This window comes from Hylobates moloch, unplaced genomic scaffold (assembly GCF_009828535.3).
Source record: "Hylobates moloch isolate HMO894 unplaced genomic scaffold, HMol_V3 SCAFFOLD_11, whole genome shotgun sequence".
NCBI lineage: Eukaryota > Metazoa > Chordata > Mammalia > Primates > Hylobatidae > Hylobates > Hylobates moloch.
Genome location: NW_026652286.1, coordinates 37,176,466 through 37,199,789, shown reverse-complemented (window position 1 = coordinate 37,199,789; position 23,324 = coordinate 37,176,466). Strand labels below are relative to the sequence as shown.

Sequence of the window (23,324 nt, the reverse complement as noted above, 5' to 3'; positions counted from 1 at the left end):
GGAAATTATGTCCAGTGTCTCCTGCTTTTTTGTAAGGTCACTAAGCATCTGTGTTAGGACTGTGGGAATATATGAGGAAGACCTTCAGTGGCTATGGATTGTAAACATTTTTAACTTTCCGTATGTAATTCACAAAATCATAAAGTTGAAAAAAACTGCCTAACAATCACCTGGTCCAATATTCTTCTTTTAGAGGTGAGGAAGCTGAGACCCAAAGATGGAAAGTAATTCATCCAAGGAGTACAGAGCAAGTTAATTAAACTGGGTTAGAATCCAGATTTCCTGGCCACTAGTCCAGTGCTTTTCCTAACAATACATTACTGCTTTTAATTCTATCAGTGTAGAATAAGAGGAACACCTAGTCACCTACAATTAAGATGAAAGCTTCATCATTTTCTAGGACTTTGAGGCTTTTCTATCTCGTTGATTTCTTCTTTCTGGCTGCTTCTACTCAAACTTTGTTCTCAGCCCTCTGCTCTTATTTTTTAAATGTTTGGGGCCCGGGGAGGGGGTGTGGTGCTCATGCACTCACAGCTTTAATTTTCACCAGTATTGAGATGGTTTCCAAATCTACATTGCCAATTGTTATCTTTCATTGATGTTCTAATCCTGTATTTCCATATTTACACATAATATCTCCCATAGGAATGAATGTACCACAGCAAGGGTGCCTTGATTTCCATACTAAAGTGGCTTCGGAATTCCAGTGTATCCGTGCTGGTGTCAGTCAATAGCAACCACAATAGTTCTTGGCAGAGATGGCAGAGCCTGGAGAGTTCTGTGGTTGCTGGAGGAAAAGGCAGCAGTCTCCAGTGGACAAGACATCATGTAGAGAAGTAGCACTGTTACTTGGTAGATGCCACCTAGGATATTACCAGGGAATCAGCAGTAGAGTCTGGCAGAGTCAGCAGTGCCTTGTGGGTGTGGCAGTGCCCAGAAGATACAGAAGCAGTGCCTAGTAGGGGCAGCAGTACCAGCTAGATGTGGTGATACCTAGAGGAAATAGTTATGGAGGAAGATGGACAAAACAAGGGGAAGTGGTCAGTGTGCCTAGTGGGAGATATGATAGTACTCATTGGAGTAGAATTAGTGGAATTAGTGGAGTAGAGCAGTGGGAAAACACTTAATGCCATGTGGAAAGTGATCACACTTGCTTGTGAGCATATTTGAATCACCTGCTTCCAGATAAACCTAGAAGTTTGTTGTTTTGCGGGGAGCAGGATTCTGCTTTAATCAATTCAGAGAAAAGGTTACATTGGCGCATCCCAAGCCATCATTCTGGGAAAGGAGAATAAAAGAAGTTTGGATATTACAACAAAAATAATTATCTTTGCCCCCATCCATACTTCATTAATATCAGCTAATAACCTTCAGTGCAGAGTTCTCTGAGAAAACTCTTTTAAGCATATGGCTTAAGCCTGGAGGCCTAAGTAGGATCCACAAAGAGAAAGATGCAACAGGGGCTGAGTCCAGCTATCTAACTCCATATGTGGAATAGAAGTAATGGTAGAAAGTGGCTAACCTGCCTCTAGGGCACAAGTCCTGCCAGAGGCTGAGACAGAAAGCAGACAAGTGAGTGCCATGAATGGGTGCTGAGCTTTAAGGTAGCTCAGCTACCTTGAAGTTTAAGGATAACCTCACCAATCAGTAAAATGTGTGTGCCTACCAGTAAAAGTCTTGGTCTTTTTTCAGTAGGCTTAGCAACTCCTCTTCTTATGAGTGGGGAATTGGAAAGGGGACATGAAGAAGTGGGAGCAAGGATGGGAATATTCTCTTGCTTATGTTACAGTCTGAAGTGTTCTCGAGCTCTGATTGTCACCACGTGACGTTTTTCCTTCATGCAGATGCAGACTCCCCAGCTTTCCCACTGGCTACCGAATGATTATTATGTCGTTTTGATTGAGTATATTAGTGCTTTGATCTACCTGCCTTGGGATTTCAGGCTTGGGGCAAGATCTCTTGCAGGCAAAGCCTTGTTTCCGTCCAAATCAGGATCAAGTTTGCCTCTTGCCTCTGCCCAGATACCAGTCAATACCAAGGGTGAGTTGACATAATTTCTGATGCCTACTAATGGTATATGCCTCATCCCACCCTCCTTTCCGGATTGACCACCCAGACATATTTTCCATGCTGGATCTTCATATTTAGACATCCTCTCCCCATATTTTTACTACATAGAAATTTCTGTTATGTTCTTTAACTTGATAGTATATTTTTGATATATTCTTTTACTAATCTTTACTAATGGAGAAAACATAACATGATTTTAAGAATTTGGTTATGATACTATAACATCGTATCGATGTTATATAACATCAATGTTTTATAACATTGAAGTCTTTGTTATTACTGTTATCATTTATGATGTTGACTTTGCTGAAATGGTGATCTTCATAGGTAAAAGAATATGCACAGTGGAGTACTGAATTAGGTCTTTTGGTATTCTTTTTTTTTTTTTTTGAGACAGAGTCTTGCTCTGTCACCCAGGCTGGAGTGCAGTGGTGCGATCTCGGCTCACTGCAAGCTCCACCTCCTGGGTTCGTGCCATTCCCCTGCCTCAGCCTCCCGAGTAGCTAGGACTACAGGTGCCCGCCACCATGCCTGGCTAATTTTTTGTATTTTTAGTAGAGACAGGGTTTCACCGTGTTAGCCAGGATGATCCTGATCTCCCGACCTCATGATCCGCCCACCTCGTCCTCCCAAAGTGCTGGGATTACAGGAGTGAGCCACTGCGCCTGGCCGGTCTTTTGGTATTCTTAATTGATTTTGTCTTTTTTCTATCACAAAAATATTTTCAACTTCACTGAAGGCAAAATTCAAACAAAATAACAGTGGAGTGGTAAAATGAGTCTGGAAGTTATCAAAAAGGATTCTAATTTTCAGAAAATGATAGCATTTAGTGCAGAATTTTAGATTGCCAAGAAAGCGTCCTAGGCTTCAAAGACTAAAATAGAAATATAGAGAACAAGGAATCAAATTTTTGCCAATACTTATTAGCTTTGTTGTTACTGAGGGAACTCAATTTGTTTTTAATTACCCACAGTCCAAAACACACTGCAGTTTAGTTTCTCTATTAAGATAAATATCAGTTTGACTCACAGAAGTGAGTCAATGGCCAACTCAGAGAGTAAAGTTCAAGTATAGTAGCCTTTATGCATTATTCTGGCTTGTTCATAGTTGCATTCTACACCAAAATAAAGTATTCAAGAAGAACAAAATTTAAGTGGACAGAAACAGCCCTGTACTGAGTGACCTTAGCACTTAATGTAGATAACTGGATAAAGGTATAACTTGCAGCTCATGAAATCTCAGTGAATGAATGTATACATGATGAATGTATATACATGTATTCATTCAACATTTAGTCACAGCCTACTCAGTAAATGTGCTAGATTTACAGATACTACCCAAGTGCTAAGAATGCAAGGAAAAATAAAATATGCACACAGTTAACATAATACAATGTGGCATATAACACAGATGTATAAACAAATTTTAAAAAGAAGGAATGAGAAAAGTTCATTACTGTGATAGGAGGCAGCCTTCTAAAATGGCTCCCAATGATCTCCTCATCTTGGTGTTCATGCCCTTGTATAATCCCTTTCCCTTAAGCATGGGCTGGACATAGTGACTTGCTTCCAACGAAGAAAATATGGCAAAAATAATCGGATGTCACTTCGAAGATTAGATCTAAAAGATTATGACTTTCATCTTGCTAGCACGCTTCATCTCTGGCTCTTCTTGCTTGTTGCTCTGATGAAGCAAACTGCTATTTTGTGAGCTGTCCCAAAGGAGCGGTCTGCTAGGAAAGAACTGAGGGTAGCCTTTGGCCAACTGCAAACAAGGAACTAAATCCTGTCAACAACCATGCGAGTGAACTTGAAAGTTAATTCTATTCCAGTCAAATCCTGAGACGACTAAGCCCTGGAAGACACTTGAATTGCAGCTTTGTGAGAGACCCTGAAGCAGGGGATCCAGGTACCCATGCCTGGTTTCCTGATCCACAGCAATGTTAGATAATAAATGCTGTAAAAGTTATGAAGTTTTCAGATAATTTGCTTTGCAACAATTGATAACTCATACAATTAGGAAGAAAAGGAAGGTGACTAAAATAGAAGGAATGGCAGTTGCAAAATGAGAGGGCATCGTAGAGATTAAATTCTAGAATGGTAAATGAATTTGTGTAGCCATAGCATGAAGCATCCTTGCAGGAATGAATAAGGTTTGAGAAGAGGATTCAAGGTCAAATTGTAAAATGCACTCAGTGTCGTTTATTTCACTGTTCCCTTACAGAAAACTCGCCAACTATTTTAAACAACAAAAAAAAGTTTAAGACAGGAAATTAGGTACTTATAAAATCATTGGAAGGGCTGGAGTAATAATTTCTGGTCTCAGCCCCAGGAATGCCTCCCAGAACAATTATCTCTGAATGGGTCCACTAGGGAAGTTTCCATCTCCTGTATAATAACAAAAGTGGGGAAGCAGGAGATGCAACTGTAATAGGTCTGTTGCTCAATGTGCATGGGAAGTCAATATGCCAAGACACGGGGTTACAGCAGAGAAAGAGGTTTAATCATAGATAGGGCTGCTGAATGAGGAGACAGAAGGAAACTTCAAATCTGTCTCCTCAGGGAATTTGAGGCTAAGGTTTTTAAGGGTTTCGGAGTGGGCCAGAGTATGGAGATCACTGACTCGTCAAAGAGTGCAGGGGAAGTCATGTGACAGGAAGGTAAAGAAATGATATTCTCTCTCTCTAAAGAAAAGGAGGGGGCAAGAGCTCATTGAAGAAATGGTTGATTCTAGAACCAGGGCAAAATAAGACACAAAAAAAGATAACAAAATAAGAGGACACTGGAACATCTTATAGTGCCAGAAAGTAGGGAAGTGCCCAATAAAAACACAAGGGAGTATGTCAAAGGGATACAGGAGCAAATGGAAAGAGCTCCCAATAGTCCCACTAGTCAGTCTTGGAAAAAATTGAGCAACAACATAAATAAAATAGTATTGTATTATTACCTAAAGTAGAAAATATTCTTGAGTCCATACTGATATGAATAAATTATTTAAAAAATAATGAGGGGGAATAGATGAATCTCCTGCATAGGAAAAGCCCAAATAATTTATGTAGATATTCCACTTTTGAGGAAGCAGAGCATAACTCCTTTCTAATTAGGTGTGGGTTGTGCATAGTGACATCTTTCCAAAGAATATGGTATAGAGAAGAGTAACTTTACAGTGGAGAAACCTGACAAACACTACCTCAGCCAGGTGCTTAAGGTGAACATCAGCAGTGATAGATCATGTTGACATAACATGATGAAAATGGCACTGTATTTCTGTGGTCTTCCTTCCCAAAACATATAGCTCCAGTGTAGTCATAAGAAAACATCAGAGAAATCCCAGCTGAGAGATATCCTGTATAATACCCAAATAGTACTTCTCAGAACTGACAAAATTATCAAGAACAAGAGAAGTCAGAGAAGCTGTCATGGCCAAGAGGACACATGATGACTAAATGTAACGTGGTATGCTGGGTGGGCTATTAGAACAGTAAAAGGACATTAGGTAAAAAACTAAGGAAATCAGAATAAAGTATGAACTTCAGTTAATAATAGCATATCAGCATTGTTTCATTAAGTTACAAATGTACCGTACTAATATCAGATATTAATAACGGGAAACTGGTGTGGATGTATGGGAACTCTTTGCACTATTTTCATATTTTTTTGGTAAATTTATTCTGAAATAAGTTTTTTTTTTTTTTTTTAAAGTAGTCTTCTAGATGCTAAAGGAGGAAATCTTAAATCACATCAGCACTGTTTGGAAATTTGGGCATTTCCTGAGGAACATAGAGAGAGGAGAGAATTCCTATTTGATTTTAGTATTACGAAAAATGCTCTTAGATCAAACTTGACCTTATATATAGACTATTACAGGAGTAACCCACTAAATTTTATTTATTTTAACTAGAAAATCCAACTAACAACTGCTTTTCCTCCTGTTTAGAGGCTATGATATTACTATTATATAAATATTAATATATTGGTTTTCATCCATAGTTCCTGTCTCATAACTCCCAGAGTCCTTGTTACAGTCTTTTGTTACAATGTTGAGGTGCTTTAGGGCTCAGGAGCAGGTCTCAGGAAACAGAATCTCTCTCTCTCTTTTTTTTTTGGAGACGGAGTCTCACTCTGTTGCCTAGGCTAGAGTGCAGTGGCGCGATCTTGGCTCACTGCAACCTCCGCCTCCTGGGTTCAAGCAATTCTCCTGCCTCAGCCTCCCAAGTAGTTGGGACTACAGGTGCACGCCACCATGCCTGGCTAATTGTTTTGTATTTTAGTAGAGACGGGGTTTCACCGTGTTGCCCAGGCTGGTCTTGAACTCCTGAGCTCAGGCAATCTGCCTGCCTCGGCCTCCCAAAGTGCTAGGATTATAGGCGTGAGCCACCGCGCCCGGCCAACAGAGTCTCTTTCTCTGACCTTCTCCTGTCCTCCTTTTACCTGCTCCAAGGCAGGACTCTAATCTGATTGTGGGTCAAAGACCCTCATTCCAGACAGAGTCCTACCCCATACTCTGGAGGATGAAAAGCTGCACAGAGAGGCCAAGGGGAACCTGAACAGGCAGGCCTTGCTGGGCTTCCCAACTCAGTCTGTTAGTATGAGGTCATATCCTTTTTGTCCAATCACATTTCTACGCAGTTGTCAATCATGCCTATGTAAAAAACAAAAAGGACAGGGTTTGGAGAGCTTCCGGATGGCTGAACACATGGAGGTTCCTGGAAGATGGCGCGGGCATGGAATCTCTGCACCCCTTCCTCCCTACCTGGCCCTACACATCTCTTCATCTATATCCTTCGTTAACAACATTTATAACAAACCTGTAAATGTGTTTCTCTGAGTTCTGTGAGCAGCTCCAGCAAATTAATTGAACCCAAAGAGGGGCTCATGAGAACCCCTACTTCAAGCGGGTCGTCGGGAGTTCTGGAGGCCCAGACTTACGACTGGTGTCTGTGGGGTGGGGGGCAGTTTTGGGGACCGAGCCCTCCCCATGTGGGATCTGACGCTATCTCCAGGTAGATAGTGTCAGAATTTAATTAGAGGACACCCAGCTGTTGTCTGCGGCTTGTTGTGTGGGGAAAACTCCCTTACCTTTGGTCATTGAGTTCTTTGTTGATGACTGTTTTGGTGGTGTGAGAGCAGAGGTAAAACAAGGCTCGGGAGTTTTTCTGAAACAGAGGCTTAAATTTTATTTTTTTCAAGCATGATATTTATTTTTTGTCTTTTTTTATTATTATACTTTAAGTTCTAGGGTACATGTGCACAACGTGCAGGTTTGTTACATATGTATACATGTGCCATGTTGGTGTGCTGCACCCTTTAACTTGTCATTTACATTAGGTATATCTCCTAATGCTATCCCTCCCCGCTCCCCCCACCCCACAACAGGCCCTGGTGTGTGATGTTCCCCTTACTGTGTCCATGTGTTCTCATTGTTCAATTCCCACCTATGAGTGAGAACATGCGGTGTTTGGTTTTCTGTCCTTGTGATAGTTTGCTCAGAATGATGGTTTCCAGCTTCATCCATGTCCCTACAAAGGACATGAACTCATCCTTTTTTATGGCTGCATAGTACTCCATGGTGTATATGTGCCACATTTTCTTAATCCAGTCTATATTGATGGACATTTGGGTTGATTCCAATTCTTTGCTGTCTACAACTAGAAATACCATTTGACCCAGCCATCCCATTACTGGTTTATACCCAAAGGATTATAAATCATGCTGCTATAAAGACACATGCACATGTATGTTTATTGTGGCACTATTCATAATAGTAAAACATTTTCTTTTTGGTGTGAGAGACCCTCCCATTCCTTAGTAAAAATGTATTTACTTGCATGTTATTATTGTCTTTACAAACTTGTTTTTCCCTAGAGCAATTGATTTTGCTTTAGGTACTAGCTGAAGGTCTAGAGGCAATACAATTTAGGATCCTTGTCTAGAAATCAATATGATTCGATTCTGTTCAAGCCAAATGATATCTGTAGACTCCAATTGTGTGCAAGCCCTGTGTGGAGCCTCAAGTCATCTGCGTTAGTCCAGCTTCCTATTCTTGGAAATCAGCTTTGCTTGATTGGACCTATATTGGCATGTTAATGTTTGATAGTGGCCTGGCCTTTATAAAAGCATACAATTTTGCAGACCATTCCTTATCAGGATAGAGTATCTTTGCTCAAAGGAGTGGATTTATTCTGTGTGAGCCAGGGAGGCAGGCATGGAGAAGGGGCATTCTGAAAGGGCAGGGAAGATCCTTTGCACCAGCTGAAAATGCCATCACGTGGCTCTCCACCTGCCTCTTTTGAAGACTGGCTGTGGCGAGGTGGACTGTAGGTCTGAAGTGGGGAGATCCCTTGTATTCTTCCAATTTCTCTTTGTTCAGTGGAGAATAAAGAAAATTTAAATAAGGAGGAAATTTCTAGACCAAGCACTAACTTTAGCTATCTGTGACATTGGGCTTCATTTTATTTACTCTGTGAATGAAGGTTTTAGAGGAAATTATTCTGGATCCTTCTGAGCCTTACATTTTCTGACCCTATGAACTGGCTCAGGTAGGTCTTTGTTGAGGTTGGTGTCTACATCAACGAGGAGGCAGTTCTTAAAGTTCTTTAGTGGTTCTCTTTTTCTCCTTGTCATTGCCAACGGATTTAAGATAGATTCTGTGAAGTTGACACAGGAGTCCTAAGTTGTTTTCCTTACTTCACTCCTGTTGTTTGTGGTAAGTGTCCAATTTCAAGCTTGCATATTGGAATAGTTTACATTTCTATATTGTCATTTGCAAGAGAAGCACTGTGGTGTAGGGAAAGGAGCATGGGCTTTGCAGTCACTCTGACCTTTACCATTTAACTAGACCTGTGACCTCAGAAAGTGATTTAACTTCTCTAAACATCAAGTTTTCTAATTAATAACAATGGCAGTAATTATCCTCACCTCTCAGGGAAAGTGTAGAGATTAAATGAGGCAACATGTAAAATGACTGCCACTTAGTAGATGCTCCATAAATCAGCCAGCCCTTCCTTCCTTCCTTCCCTCTTTCCTTCCTTCCTTCCTTCCTTCCTTCCTTCCTTCCTTCCTTCCTTCCCTCCCTCCCTCCCTCCCTCCCTCCCTCCTTCCTTCCTTCCTTCCTTCCTTCCTTCCTTCCTTCCATAATCATGGAAGTTACATTCTTATCAGTATGTTTGCACATGATATTTGGGCTATTGAGTGATTTTATGTGGCTGGGTGGGGTTTTCTCCTCCCCCCTTCCTCCTCCTGGATAGGGCACAAACCTGTTTAACAGGAGAAGATGGTAGCATTCTAATATGTAGTAGATGCCCACAAGATGGGAGATGTGGTGTGGGAGATCTGTTTTTTTCAGCTAACACACAGAGGGAAGATCACTACTTCGGCGCTTTCCCTCTTTTCTTCTTTACTCCCTGAGAAATGGATGAAGCTGATAAAGCTTAAGGACTGACAAACTAGTTTCAAACTCATAGACCTACTGGGGCAGGCAGGTGATATATATGAGGGACATGGGCTGGGTATGAAGAAAAGGCAACAGTGTTAGGAAAGGGCACCTTTACTTTGGCATGAGTGTGCAATAGAGAGTCATGAGGACTGTGGTGAAACAAAGAGCAGACCCCATTGAAAAGGGACAGCCGCTACTCAGTATCAGATAATGATTGCTATGAGGGAACATGGGTTCTTTACTTCCAGATCTTTCCATTTTTAGAGGGAACCCAGAAATGTAAACATGTGAAATCTCTTGATTTTTAATGCCTGGCAATGAAACCAAATTTTAAGATTATACTCTGTGGGCCAACCGGAAAAGATTATGCCAGCAGGTTGTGGCATCTGGGCTAAAGGAACCATAGAGCTGTGGGGTCACTGGTGAGAGAAAGAAGACAATTAGCAGTCTAAGGGGGAGGGAAAGAGAAAACTAGAGAAGCAGGACTGTCAAAAGTGAGACAAATGAGCCATCCTGAATCTCTAGTTCCCTGGTGAATTCTGAAATGGATGGAAATGTAGGGCCAGCATCTCTAGCAAAGGACTGTTTAATGTGTATGTACTTGGCCAACTCAAAATAAAATGTTTGGAGCATGAATAGCCCCATATGATATATGCTGTTTGGTTGACATATGCTTGTATTTTAACAACCAACGTTGTCCCTTTTATTTTTGCAAACAATATGGTATGATCTGGTCCTCACTTTAATTTTACACGAAAGGCATAATGCATCTATGTAAATAAGAAAACAAAGAAGTTTTCTAAATGCTTTAATTTTTTGTCACAAATATTTCTGCATCTCTCAGGCCCTTCTGGAAAAAGGAGGGCTAGTGATACATTTGTTAATGTCACTTTAAAAATGTACTTTGGTATATAGAGGTAACAATGTACTTCTTAGGTATGTTAATAATAAATTAAGCTTATAATGGTTGCTGTATTAGAGAAAATGAATAAGATTAGTCTCAGCAAAAATAAAAATTGATTTGGAAGTAGATAAGCTAGGGATATCAAAACTGAAAAAAATAGCTTCCCAGATAGCGTTCTACTATATGCAATTTTTGATGAATAATATTCAATTACAGAGTGTAACACCTTGCACAGCACTTGACATATAGTAGCTATTCAGCAAATGTTTGTTGAATTTTATTACTTTTTAAACAAATTACTGAATAATTTTCCTCAGTAATCATTTCTGTAACTCAGTTAAAAATAGAAATTTATAAGAGTTTTTATTTTTGTTACTTATAAAAGTATATTTCCTAGAGAAAATATCAGCAGTGGTAGAGACCAGAAAAAGTGTGTGTGTTCTAAACAATGATTCCAACTCAATGTGTTCAGAGAACACTTTGACCCTGTCTGTGTTTACAGTCCCTGCTGACAGTGTACTGTGGTATCCTCAGCCTTATTCTATTTCTTTCTTTATTTTAGCTTTACAGAGATTAGGTCTCAAGTTATGAGAATCTCCATGGCCTTCAGGGGCTAAACTTTTCTGTCATTCTTTTGCTCTTACCGGGCTCAGAAGGACATGCCAGGTAGGATACGTGTTTCTCTTTCAGAGCTGAAGAAAGGGTCTGAGCTGTGGAATCAGTAGAGAAAGCCTTGGTCTCAGTGACTCCTTGGCTTTCAACCCACCTAGCCTCAGGCAGCCTGGAGGCCTTTTTACCGCTGGATACTGATGAGATGTTTTAGGTCCTTGCACTTTGCAAAACTCCTTTTTCCCAGTGGGATATTATTAGGACATAGCCAGGCTAGAAAGGCCGTGGGAAGCTTTGGAGGTAGGAGGATAGGATCCAGACAGGGTTACAATAAGAAGAAGGGCATTCTCTTTGGTGCACTCCATAGTCCAATGGCAGTCCTGAGCTGATTCCAGTTAGGAACCAAGGGTGGACTTTCTTCTTTGGTTCTTTGGCCCTTTTGATTTCCCCAGCTGGGGCAGGGTAAGGAGCATGAAAGAAACCAGCCTCAGGTGTGTCTCCTCATTTCTGTCTCATCTAAACTTCAGCTTCTAGGCATCGCACGGTAGTTTTGCTTGGACTCTTGGGCTCTTCTGGGTTTTTATCAGTTTTCTTTGATTCCTCATTAGGGTTGCTATCATTGGCCTTCTCCTCCTTTACTACTTTGGTTTCAATCATTTCCTTCTGCTGATTCTTGTTTGTAAAAGGGAAGGCCTTCACATACCTTTAGGCATAAACATGAAATTAAAGTGAGAGACTCTGTGTAACACACATAACGATAGATAACACTTTTTGGCCATGGTACATATTGGCACAGTACACTGGATACCTTTATTTCAGAGTGATGCCAGCACATGCATGCTCTAATACATTAAGACATCACCACCTTAATGGATTCATTTAAATTGGACAATATGTTTGCAGGCCAGACTTTAGGCTGACCACATAACTCTTCCAACAAAACCAAAGAACCAAAAATCAAATAAAGCATATAAATTTTCCCCAGATGCCAATTTTTTTTATTTCTTGATTTTCAAAGGACAGTCATTGACTGATGGCTGGATGACATGCATGTGCTGAAATAGAAAAGATTGAGCGGAAGGGAAAGAGATGAGATGAGCGAGAAATTTACAGTATAAGAGGACTGCTATCTCCATTTTGATCAGCAAAATGCCAGTAGCGACCCTGAAAAAGTACAGGATAGAAACGTGACAAAGATTACAAGACTAGCAGTACGCCAACAACCGTACCTTTTGACATAGCAAAATCCAAGACCAGCTGCAGCACCAAAGAAGAGGAGAGCAAGCACTAGCAGAGCCGTGGGGACACCTGCAAGGAACAGAGACATGGCCTGTTGGTCCTTCACTTAAACATTGTGTGTAATGCTCATTGAATGATCCAGGTGATTGAGATAGTAGACAGTACAGGAGAAAAACCTTCTCTGTAGCCCCTTATGATGTTGGGCCCACACCAGCTTCTTTGCTTCATGCTTGTAGAATCATTGGCCTTGCTTCTCACACTCTCTCAATTCTATCAGTTGCAATATGACAGAGTTCATTTCTCCTCCATGGCCTTGAGACCTACTCTAGTCAACAAGCCTGCCTGAGAAAGAGATGACTAGAATAAAGTCATAGGCCTTTAGGGTATATATTTTAAAAAGAACTTCTGCATAGGAACAGATAGTGATTTATTTTTAAAAGTCTTGAGTTTTCAACAGTGAAATTCTTTTATACTTATACTTTTTAGCTTAATCACTAAGGTTCTTTACAGCTCTCAGATTCTATGACTTTATGAAAGTTGAGTTTGTGTTAAGCTTTTATTAGTATTTGACAGATCCTGAGTGCCTCATCTAGAGACAGGCAGGATTCTATGAATTGTCTGTTATGCATGAACATACATACACACGTAACATAGACAGAGAAACCATTTACCTCCAAACCCAGCAGCTTCATTCTTGAATGCTGCTTTATTTTCAACAAATGGTTCAGTTTCTGTAGACATGGTGCTAGTTTCCATAAAAACTTCTGTGACACAAATCAATTTTTTTCTCCGTGGAATAGAAGTGGAAGCTGGAGCTGGAGGAGTAGTAGTAGGGGCAGGTATTGTAGAGTAAGGGGACACCACCGAGTAGGTACTGTCACTGACAATAAATTCCGTTGTGTGTGTTGCAGTTTGAATGTTGAATGTGGGATCTTTGGTGGTGATAATTTCTGGAATGCACGAGTTAGTCCAAGTATCTGTTGGGAGAGGGAAACATGAAATAAAAGTATTGCAACAGCCTCCTAACTGTTCTTCCTGCCTCTAGACTTAGTACCTCCAAACCCCTTATACTGCAGCTGGAATGGTCTTTAAAAAGCAAATCTAACCATATCACTTCCATCCTTAGAAGCCTTCAGTGGCTATCTTTGTTGTATGGCCTACAAGGCCTTCTGTGATTTGGCCCCTGCTAACATGCCAGCCTCATCTGCTCTTTTTCTCTCATTGCCCCTGCCATACTGAAATTATTTGAAATTCCTTGATACACTTTATCTTACATCCAAGCCTTGCACCACGATGCTTTATTCACCTTTATGACTCTTTGCCTCTCTTTATTTAGCTTACTCTGACTCATCCCTCAGGTCTCAGATTGACCCTGTCTTTCTCAGGCAGACTTGTTGACTTGATTGGGTCCCCAGGCATATGTTCTTGTACTTCCTTGTCACAGTTCTCATTACACTGTTCCCCACTGGACTGCAAGCTCTCTGGCAGCAGAAACCCCATCTGTCTTGGTCATCATGGTATGAGCACTGTGTGTGGTACATAGCACATGCTCAATAACTATTTGATGAATAGAGAAGGAAGGAAAAGGGAAAGGAAGGAAAGTATAGATTGGAAGACCAAATATACACATGTGGTGTCACTTTGGGACAAAGATATGCTAAGAGCTGATATTTCTGGGCTCATTAAAAAAAAAAGTGAACAAAAAGGGGCCAGGAGAGGGATAAGGCTTTGCTTTCCAATCTGTTGCATGTGCTAGAGAGGAAACACTTGTTAAAGCATCTTAATCTGAGTTGACCATGGCAGTAAGTGTTTAAATAGGTATCTCATTGAACAATATTATCAAACCCTTGTTTACACAGGAGGAAACTGAAGTTTAGAGAAATTGAATAACTTGCCCAAAGTCATAGAGCTAGTAAATGACAGAGCCATGCAATATATTATAATATAAATTTGCATCTATTTTAAGTCCCTAATTATTTATGGCAGTGGGTAGCATCAGCTGGGGGTGGGGGGTGGGTGCTAGCGGAGGGATAGCATTAAAAGAAATACCTAACGTAGGTGACGGGTTGATAGGTGCAGCAAACCACCATGGCACATGTATACCTATGTAACAAACCTGCACGTTTTGCATGTGTATCCCAGAACTTAAAGTATAATAAAAATAAAATAATAAAATAAAATTATCTCTGGAAAAAAGAAAAGAAATACATGGGATGGGAGTACAAGTTAAATGAAACCATGAAGAAATAGACAAATCCAAGTCCTCTTCCTCTGGCTCTTCTCTGTTTAGTCAGAGGGCTGGGTATCATCACATTGCCAGCTGGCAGGAAGGCAGTTAAAAAGCAAAGCCATTTGACAGGCATGGGCTGGCTATGAGGTATGCAGGCATGTAGCTCACCAATTCCCCAGCCAGTGTTGATAGATCAAAGAGGCAGAGAAGGGAAGGAAGATGGCAAATACAATGTTAGGAGAAGCCCTATATTCCAGTCTTGATTCTGCCACTAACTGATTGTAGGACCTTGAACAAGCTAAGCCCCTGTTCTGAACTGTAGTTGTTTCATCCATGAAGTGAGGGAACTGGTCAAAGTTTCTCCATGGGCCTTTTCTCTGCCAAAGCCCTCCAGATCAGGGAACTACTTGGATCCTATATTGCCTTTCTGGGACAGTTTTTGCTAATATTGGCTGGTACACATTTATCTCTCGGATCTTAGAGAATGATCTTGAAATCTATCCTGTGTATGACCTCTCAGCCACCTAACCTTCAGAAGGTCAGATAGATGAGTATGTGTGAAGAGTAATAATCAGACAGGGGTCCTTATGACAAACTGAGAGCAAGTGAGTATTTAGTAAAAGAAAAACTTTCTGAGAAGTACTTAGGTGAAGCACTTGGGCTAAGGCAGCCAAGGTCTTCAAGCAAGGTTAGTGGGTGACTTCATGACCATGAACAAATCAGTGCTACCCTCCAGGTGTCAATCTTTTCCTTCATAAAATGGAGACTGGGTCTGGTTCTTAAAATTCTAAAGGAATGTGGTACAGTGGAAAGAGCGCGGTTTCAGAGTTAGACCTGAGTCTGAACCTTTACAGTAATGAGACCTTAGACAAATGCATTTACATCCTTTGAACTCGGTTTCTTTTTTTTTGAGACGGAGTCTCGCTCTGTCGCCCAGGCTGGAGTGCAATGGCATTATCTTGGCTCACTGCAAGCTCCACCTCCTGGGTTCACACCATTCTCCTGCCTCAGCCTCCCGAGTAGCTGGGACTACAGGTGCCTGCCACCACGCCTGGCTAATTTTTTGTATTTTTAGTAGAGACGGGGTTTCACCGTGTTAGGATGGTCTCAATCTCCTGACCTCGTGATCCACCCGCCTCGGCCTCCCAAAGTGCTGGGATTACAGGCGTGAGCCACTGTGCCCGGCCTGAACTCGGTTTCTTTATTTGCAAAGTGGGGATGATAAAGCATATCTCATAGGGAAGTTGTCAAGGTTCAGTGAGATAACCTAGTACAGTAAGACCTATGGATCTGTAGGTTCCATGTAGGTGGAATCAACCAACCTTGGATTGAAAATATTTGGAAAAAAGAGAAAAATAACAATACAACAATAAAAAAGCAAATAATACAGTACAATGACTGTTTACATAGCATCTACGTTGTATTACGTATTGTAAGTAGTTTAGAGATAATTTAAAGTGTACAGGAGGATGTGTGTAGGTTATATGCAAATATGACCCCATTTTATATCAGGGACTTGGGCATCTGTGGATTTTTGTATATGATGGGGTGCTGGAACCAATCCCCCACTGACACTGAGGGACGACTGTGCATTGCTTCGTCCATAATGGATGCATTACATACATCTGTACCTTTGTTTCCTTCCCTTCTGCCTGCTTATCTTATAGGATGCAGGGATGGTTGGCAGTGGTAATTGAGCCTCCTGAATGTCTTCTCCTGTGTTGCTGTTCAGTTATATCTCTCCTAACTTTTTCCTCTGAGGGGCATATTGCCACCCCTAGCCTGGCCAGAGAGACAGTTTTGGGAGAATTAGATGGCCGTGGCTGTGATTGCTTCTGCTGCTGCTCAGGGTTACTCTTCCCATACAGGTCTCAGAGTGAGAGATACCCAGAGAATGCCACGTGGAAAGGCTGCAGATCAGACTTACCAGATGAGTTGTAACAATAGGCTGCAAACTGTCGGTTCACTGGAACTTTCCAAATCAGGACACCCACCCCATTTTTCCCACACTTGGGGTTTGGGCTAATCCTAGAGATGACCACGAATCCATCTCCAACCCAGCCATAGCTGTAAAAGAATACACACTAGTTGAACAGAAAAATGATTAGAAGGCTTCATCTCTATTGCTGAACAAGAACACAGAGCTAAAAAAGAACTTCAGCAGTGACAGTGAAACCAGCTTTTTCTCACCTGCAAGTCTCAAAGCTAGCCTTCAAGGCTGTTTCAACTTGGTCCTTGCTGGCCAAAGTTAGTCCCAGCAGCCTACAGGCCTCCTTAGCTTCTGTGAAATTCAGCTGCAGGTTTGCCTTTTTGCTCACAAGAGTGATCCCCATAATTCTGCATGACACCTGGATGGAAAGCTCTGCAAAGGAATCACATAGGTCCTCAGTTTGCTGCTGTCCTTGTTTCCAGCCCTCAGACTCTCCTTCCTAGCAGAGCATATCGTCTTGATGCAGCAGGGAGGTCTATCTGGCCGGGACTGGGGTTTAGAATAACAGGACACAGACCAGGCATTTTCCACAAGGACCGTCTGCTGGGCTAGATGGATGCTTGTTCTTATCCAAGCTGTAAATGTCGCCCGATCAAAGTCTATCCCATCCCACTGCATTAAGATGCCTTGCTCACCACATAGGGGCTTTGGCTACCTGTTGTTGGGGTGCAGTCTAAGGGAAGCAGTTACTGCAAACCTTTCTGGCGTCTGTAAAATGAAGCATCTGAGACTTTGAGAAAGATAGAATTCAGGGCTCTAGTTAATAGAATAGTTAGCAATACCCCAAACTAATGTGGTTTGGGGACACTACTATTTGTGAGATGGGCTGCAAATGTCACACTTGTTATAAAGAATGTGAGTGCTCTCAGTTCCAGGTCTTTTGGCCATTGGGGGGCAGGCTTACTCAGAAGTTGCTGGAGGACCTGGCAGTAAACCTTGAATGGCAGAAAAACTAAATAAAGAAAGCAGAATTTTAGAGTCAGACTTGGGCTTAGATCTAGCATATGTCACTTGCTAGCTCTGTGACCTTAGCCTAGATACTTCATCTCTTTAATCTTCAGCTCTTTGAGCCTCCTTGTTTATAAATTCAAGAGAGTAACAGTGTCTACTGAATAGGGTAGTGAAAGTTAAATGAGTAAATTCTAATACAAATGTTTAGCATAGTGCCTGCCACATGGTAGGTGCTTAATAAATCACACATAACATTATCATTATCTTTAAAGCATTTTGGTTTTGGTCTGCTAATGGTTGATTACCCCACAGAAGCTGACGCTGTTGAATAAGTAAGATATGAATAATATTTCTACTCAAAATCTAATGGATTTTGGAATTCTTTTGAACCCTTTTCTCTGGGTTCTGGGATGTATAGACCTGTATGAAATTGCCAAGTTGTATTGTATTCAAATACATTATTCCTACTGGGCTTCATCCACAAACATCCATAAAAGGACATTTAAATCTCTCAAGTAATTGCTTGTACACAGCTCTGTGTATTGGATGCTCAGTCAAATGCTTTGACCACTTTCTAGGTTGATATCTAATGGAAGTTTCTTTTTGAAAACATGGAAGGAGCATTTCTAAGTCCTCCATATGAACCTTGCTGTGGTGGCAGATTGGGAGCACACACTCAATTATGCCTGATTCTAAAACCCCAGTTCCTTTTTTTTCCTTCTTCTTTCCCAAGAGATGGATCTTGCTATGTTGCCCAGGCTGGTCGTAAATTCCTGGGCTCAAGCAATCCTCCCACCTCACCCTCCCTGAGTAGCTGGAACTACAGGTGTGCACCAGTATGGCCAAGCAACAACCCCAGTTCTTTTTTTTTTTGAGACAGAGTTTTGCTCTTGTTGCCCAGGCTGGAGTGCAATAGTGTGATCTCAGCACACCGTAACCTCCACCTCCTGGGTTCAAGCTGTTCTCCTGCCTCATTCTCCCGAGTAGCTGGGATTACAGGCATGTGCCACCACACCTGGCTAATTTTGTATTTTTAGTAGAGACAGGGTTTCTCCATGTTGGTCAGGTTGGTCTTGAACTGCCAACCTCATGTGATCCACCCACCTCGGCCTCCCAAAGTGCTGGGATTACAGGCGTGAGCCACTGTGCCTGGCCCTTTTTTTTTCTTTTTTGAGACAGAGTCTCGTTCTGTCACCCAGGCTGCAGTGCAGTGGCATGATCCCGGCTCACTGCAACCTCTGCCTCCCGGGTCCAAGCAACTCTTGTGCTTCAGCCTCCTGACTAGCTGGGACTACAGACGCGAGACACCATGCCTAGCTAATTTTTGTATTTTTTGTAGAGATGGAGTTTCACCATGTTGGCCAGGCTGGTCTCAAACTCCTGACCTCAGGTGATCCACCCACCTCGGCCTCCCAAAGTGCTGAGATTACAGTCATGAACCACCGTGCCCAACCCGGCCCCCAGTTCTTAACAATGACACTGTTTTACCTTTCACAGTGCTATAAGGAAATGAACACACACAGACACACACACACACACAAACACACACACACACACACACACACACACACACACACACACACACCCCTAGGCTGAACTCCCTGAACACACCGTTTACCCTGAAATTTGGCTCTTTTAGCTCATGAGCTTGCTATTGCTCAGGTCTCTTATAGCTACTTCTTTGGGAATGGATTGCAGAGGTTTATTTGTCACATTATCAAGTGGTCTTACTACCCTCTCATCATATGTCATTTGTAGTCTAAATACTATTATTTAGAGGAGTGATAGACTTATTCTAGGTGGATAGACTTAGCTTTGAATATTTTTTCTATTGTTAACTGGCTGTTGGGACATCAGGCAAGTCAGCATTCTCATCTGAAAATGGGGATGGATATATCTTCTTCACATGATTTTTATCAGAATTAAATTAGATAACCTGTACCTAGCAGAGGCAGGGCCCAGTAGGAAGTCAACGACATTAGTCATTTTATGCTTTCCTATTTCATTTAGGGATCAAAAGAGGGAGCTGGAATTTAAGGGGGTACTCCAGTAACTCCTTCCTTAAGATTTCTCAGGAAACAGCAAACATAGTAGAAATAGTGTATGCTTAGGAGTTAGATATAAGGATGCAGAATCGGATAATAGCATATGCTTAGGAATCAGATAGGGCTGGATTCAAACCCAATATTTATTATGTACTGCCTGCATGACATTGGGCAAGTCACTTCACCTATAAACTGTCTTCTTGAGAGGATTAAATGAAATTGTATATACACACCTAGCTCTGGATCACTATATAATTGGCCCTCAAAAATAGTTCCCACCCCCATTCACCTACCTTCATCAGCTACTTTATTCTGCAGTCATGGTTATGATGACTTTTGGTTGTTTCCAAAAATGTAATTTCCTTAGGAAATCTTTTTCCCTTGCTGAGCATAGTCCAGAGTGTGATGGAGTCATTTTCAAAACACAGTGTCCAATAGTTTGAATAATGGCAGCATTGTGGGGAAAAATAGTCTCCCCAGAGGATTTCAAAGAGGACCAAACTTATTTGAAAGTAACAGTATTTTAAAAAACTAATCATGTAACTCTGACCTTTCTTATAAAATGTAATGCAACAATATATAAATCAACTCTGAATGTCTGTTTCTAGCATATTTTATATCTCAGGTCATCTTCCAGCATAGGAACACACATTTTCCTATTAAAGTGCTCAGATTTTCATTTGCCCAGAGCTGCAATGAGTGATTTGTGGTTACAATTTTTTTGCCTACAGTGCAAAATGAGGTTTCCATTTAGGCATCTCAAAAGCCCAGCAATCACTTTGTCATTCCTTTAGTAGACAGCCGATGGCTTAATTTTCAAACTTATATTTTTACAGATTTTTTTCAGCTAATTTGCTATTTACTGAATATTTTTTAAAAACATTGCACCTCATTCATGGTATGATAAAATCAAAATTAAAATAATTATGCTAACACTCCCAAAAAACATAAAAATAGGCCAATTTTAGTTAAAGTTACCCATTATTCCCAAGCTTAGTGATTGCTTTAAATTTTTTACAATCATGGTTTGCTTCTTCAATGAAATACTTAAAAAAAAATTATTACTTCTGGATGCAGTGGCTCATGCCTGCAATCCCAGTACTTTGGTAGGCTGAGGCACAAAGATCACTTGAAGCCAGGAGTTCAAGACCAGCCTGGGCAACAAAGCGAGATCCCATTGCTACAAAAAATTTAAATACCACCCATAAAAAAAAGAGTAAAAATAAAGTTGTTTCTCTTCAATGTTTTATTTCAAAATGTCCTCATTAAAAATATTCCATAACCAAAAGTAAAAGTCCAGATGATACAAACGTAAATGTCAATCATTTTGGTGAAGTTGACGATATGGTGGTATATTTTTGGCAGAACAGTACCACCAATTAGACCTGCTGTTGACATTGAAGGTCACCCTCATTCCCAGAAATCCATAGTCAACAGCTTAGGAGGCTTAGGACTGAAGCCTTGCTTCAGTTTGGAAATCTGGTAAGAAACCTACCTTCTGCACGCAAAGAGCCTTGGACCAGGAGCCTTGTGGTCCAGATGGAAGTGAGAAGCAACACCAGGCTGAAGCACCTGGCCATCGTGCCTACCCTTCAGAGCCAGGGAAACACCTCAGATGGCCACTGGTGGTATGAGAGGCAGATGCTCAATAACTAGTCCGGATGGAGAGTTCTGGAACTATGTTGAGGCTCACACTCACTGCTCCACTTCATAACCGAGACATCCGGATTTCCCTGCTTTCAAGCTTCTGACTTGTCAAGGTCACTGGGGGAAATGAGTGACGTCCCTTGAACGCCCAGGCTGTACTTTGTGGATGGCCTGCTGGAAAGTTTAGCTAATGCTGACTCAGAAAACACACAAATGAGGAAGGCAGATAGCACAGTGTGAACTGCTAAAGGTTCTCCCAATTCCCATATTCCCTGCTGTTCCTCCTCCCCCAGCAGCTCAGTTCTCACACCATTCACTGTTACTGCCTGTGGAGTCCATCATTTATGTATTCCTAGAAACATCTCTGTCCCTAAAGGAGACTGAGCATAGGTTGTGCCTCTTTTCCTCCCGCAATCAGTGATTTTTCCACCCAGCTGTTTGGCCTTGTGATCTGCAGGGTATGATGCTGAAGCTCATGAAAGTAAATGTCCATTTAAATACTGAGTCTAGAACCTTCTGCCTTCCTTTGAGTCTCCTTTTACACATTTGAAATCTCTACACCACTACAGGTGATTCCTTTTTCAAAGAAACCAGGCACATATAAACGTTCACATTTACATAACACAAGGAGGAGGGCAACTTACAAAATTAAACATTTTACACTTTCCCCAGGGATTTTTAACTTTACAATAGTAATCACCGCAGGGGTCCTTTATAAAATAACTTTCTCTTAATAACTCCTTTAATATTCTGGTAGGCCAGAATTCAAGTCAAACTCCACCTTTCCTGTTCCACGAACATGAGGTTTATCTGTGCTGTGTACCAGCAGAGTGTACTCTATGTTTTTCCAGCTGGATTTTCAGTGGTTTTTGCTTCATGGTAATTATGGAGTTCTAGCTTGTAAGCAATGTCTTGGGCAAAGGTTTATGAGATTTTTCCAAAATGAATGTCTTTTATAGGAAAAGTATATGGATAACGAATTCTTTTTTATATAAGTAGTACTGGTCATAAAGTTAGATATTTGTGTGAAAAATATCAATAACAAAAAGAGAATCTGCTCTAAACAAATGCAGAGAACTTGTAAGAGACCAGGGTAACAGCCCTTACACATCTCCAATACCAACCTCATAACCTGGGTGAGCACAAGCCCCGGTTTCTCAGAAACGTGCATGACTCTATCTTCACAGTACCAGGGAGGCAGACAGGCAGAGTCCTGGCCTCTTCGTGATTATTCTTAAAGCCTAACACCAACACCATGCCTGAAAGAGAGCTAGCTTTCTAGCATTTGTTCACTTATTATAAAAAGAACGAAGGAAGACAGGAAGGGGAAGAATGAATCAGGGAAGGCAAGGCTTTGTGTCAAGGAGGAGAATGAGAGTCACAGCGATCACCAGCCATAGAATTTCTGGAATACCAATGAAGAGGCCTTAGAAAGGCCGCTGTGCCAGCTTTCTATTGCTGTCCAACAAATTACCATAGACTTAGTGGCTTAAACAGTACTCATTTATCATTTCACAGCTTCTATATGTCAGAGATCTGAGTGGGCTCAGTTGGGTCCTCTGCCCTGGGTCTCATGAAACTGACATTAAGGTGCTGGCTGGGCTGGGCTCTTACCCGGAGGCTCCGGGGAAGAATCCACTTCCAAGCACATTCAGGTTGTTGGCAGAATTCATTTCTTTGAGGTTGTGGGAATGAGGTCCCTGTTTCCTTGCAGGATGTCGGCCGGGGACCATTCTCTTCTCCTAGAGCCCTTCCATTTTCAAAGCAGCAATGACACACTGAGTCCTTCTCATACTTCTAGTCCCTCTTTCACTTCTACAGTTAGCCAGACAAAGCTCTCTGCTCTTTTAAGAGACAGGGTCTTGCTCTGTTGGCTGGAGTGCAGTGGCGCCGTCGTGACTCACTGCAGCATCTACCTCCTGGGCTCAAGCAGAGCTCTCTGCTTTTTTTTTCTCTCTCTCTGTTGCCCAGGCTGGAGTGCAGTGGCGCGATCTCGGCTCACTGCAAGCTCCGCCTCCCGGGTTCATGCCATTCCCTGCCTCAGCCTCCCAAGTATCTGGGACTACAGGCGTCCGCCAGCACGCCCGGCTAATTTTTTGTATTTTTAGTAGAGACAGGGTTTCACCTTGTTAGCCAGGATGGTCTCGATCTCCTGACCTCGTGATCCGCCCGCCTCAGCCTCCCAAAGTGCTGGGATTACAGGCG

At 41.6% G+C, this 23,324-nt stretch overlaps 1 protein-coding gene and 1 long non-coding RNA gene across 2 annotated transcripts in view; one reads left to right on the top strand and one right to left on the bottom strand.

The window, feature by feature from the left end:
- Positions 1-23,324, top strand: part of LOC116476518 (uncharacterized) — a 59,287-nt gene that overhangs the window by 6,331 nt on the left and 29,632 nt on the right. The gene's annotated exons all lie outside the window — the stretch shown is intronic.
- On the bottom strand, positions 9,409-21,184 carry LYVE1 (lymphatic vessel endothelial hyaluronan receptor 1). The gene is made up of 6 exons (XM_032166627.2): positions 20,968-21,184; positions 16,677-16,848; positions 16,414-16,553; positions 12,928-13,233; positions 12,247-12,325; positions 9,409-11,720 (listed from the first exon to the last, which is right to left on the bottom strand). Exons 1-6 carry the CDS (start codon positions 21,050-21,052, stop codon positions 11,534-11,536), a joined length of 969 nt encoding a protein of 322 aa, XP_032022518.1. The 5' UTR covers positions 21,053-21,184; the 3' UTR covers positions 9,409-11,533.

Bases quoted from the DNA above. Each gene is read 5' to 3' on its own strand.
- LYVE1 (XM_032166627.2), bottom strand. From the start codon at position 21,052: ATGGCCAGGTGCTTCAGCCTGGTGTTGCTTCTCACTTCCATCTGGACC. The intron at 16,849-20,967 runs GTAGGTTTCTTA...ATTCCTTTGCAG, and splicing joins AGGCTCTTTGCGTGCAGAAG to AGCTTTCCATCCAGGTGTCA. The intron at 16,554-16,676 runs GTGAGAAAAAGC...ATTCTTTTACAG, and splicing joins GCTAGCTTTGAGACTTGCAG to CTATGGCTGGGTTGGAGATG.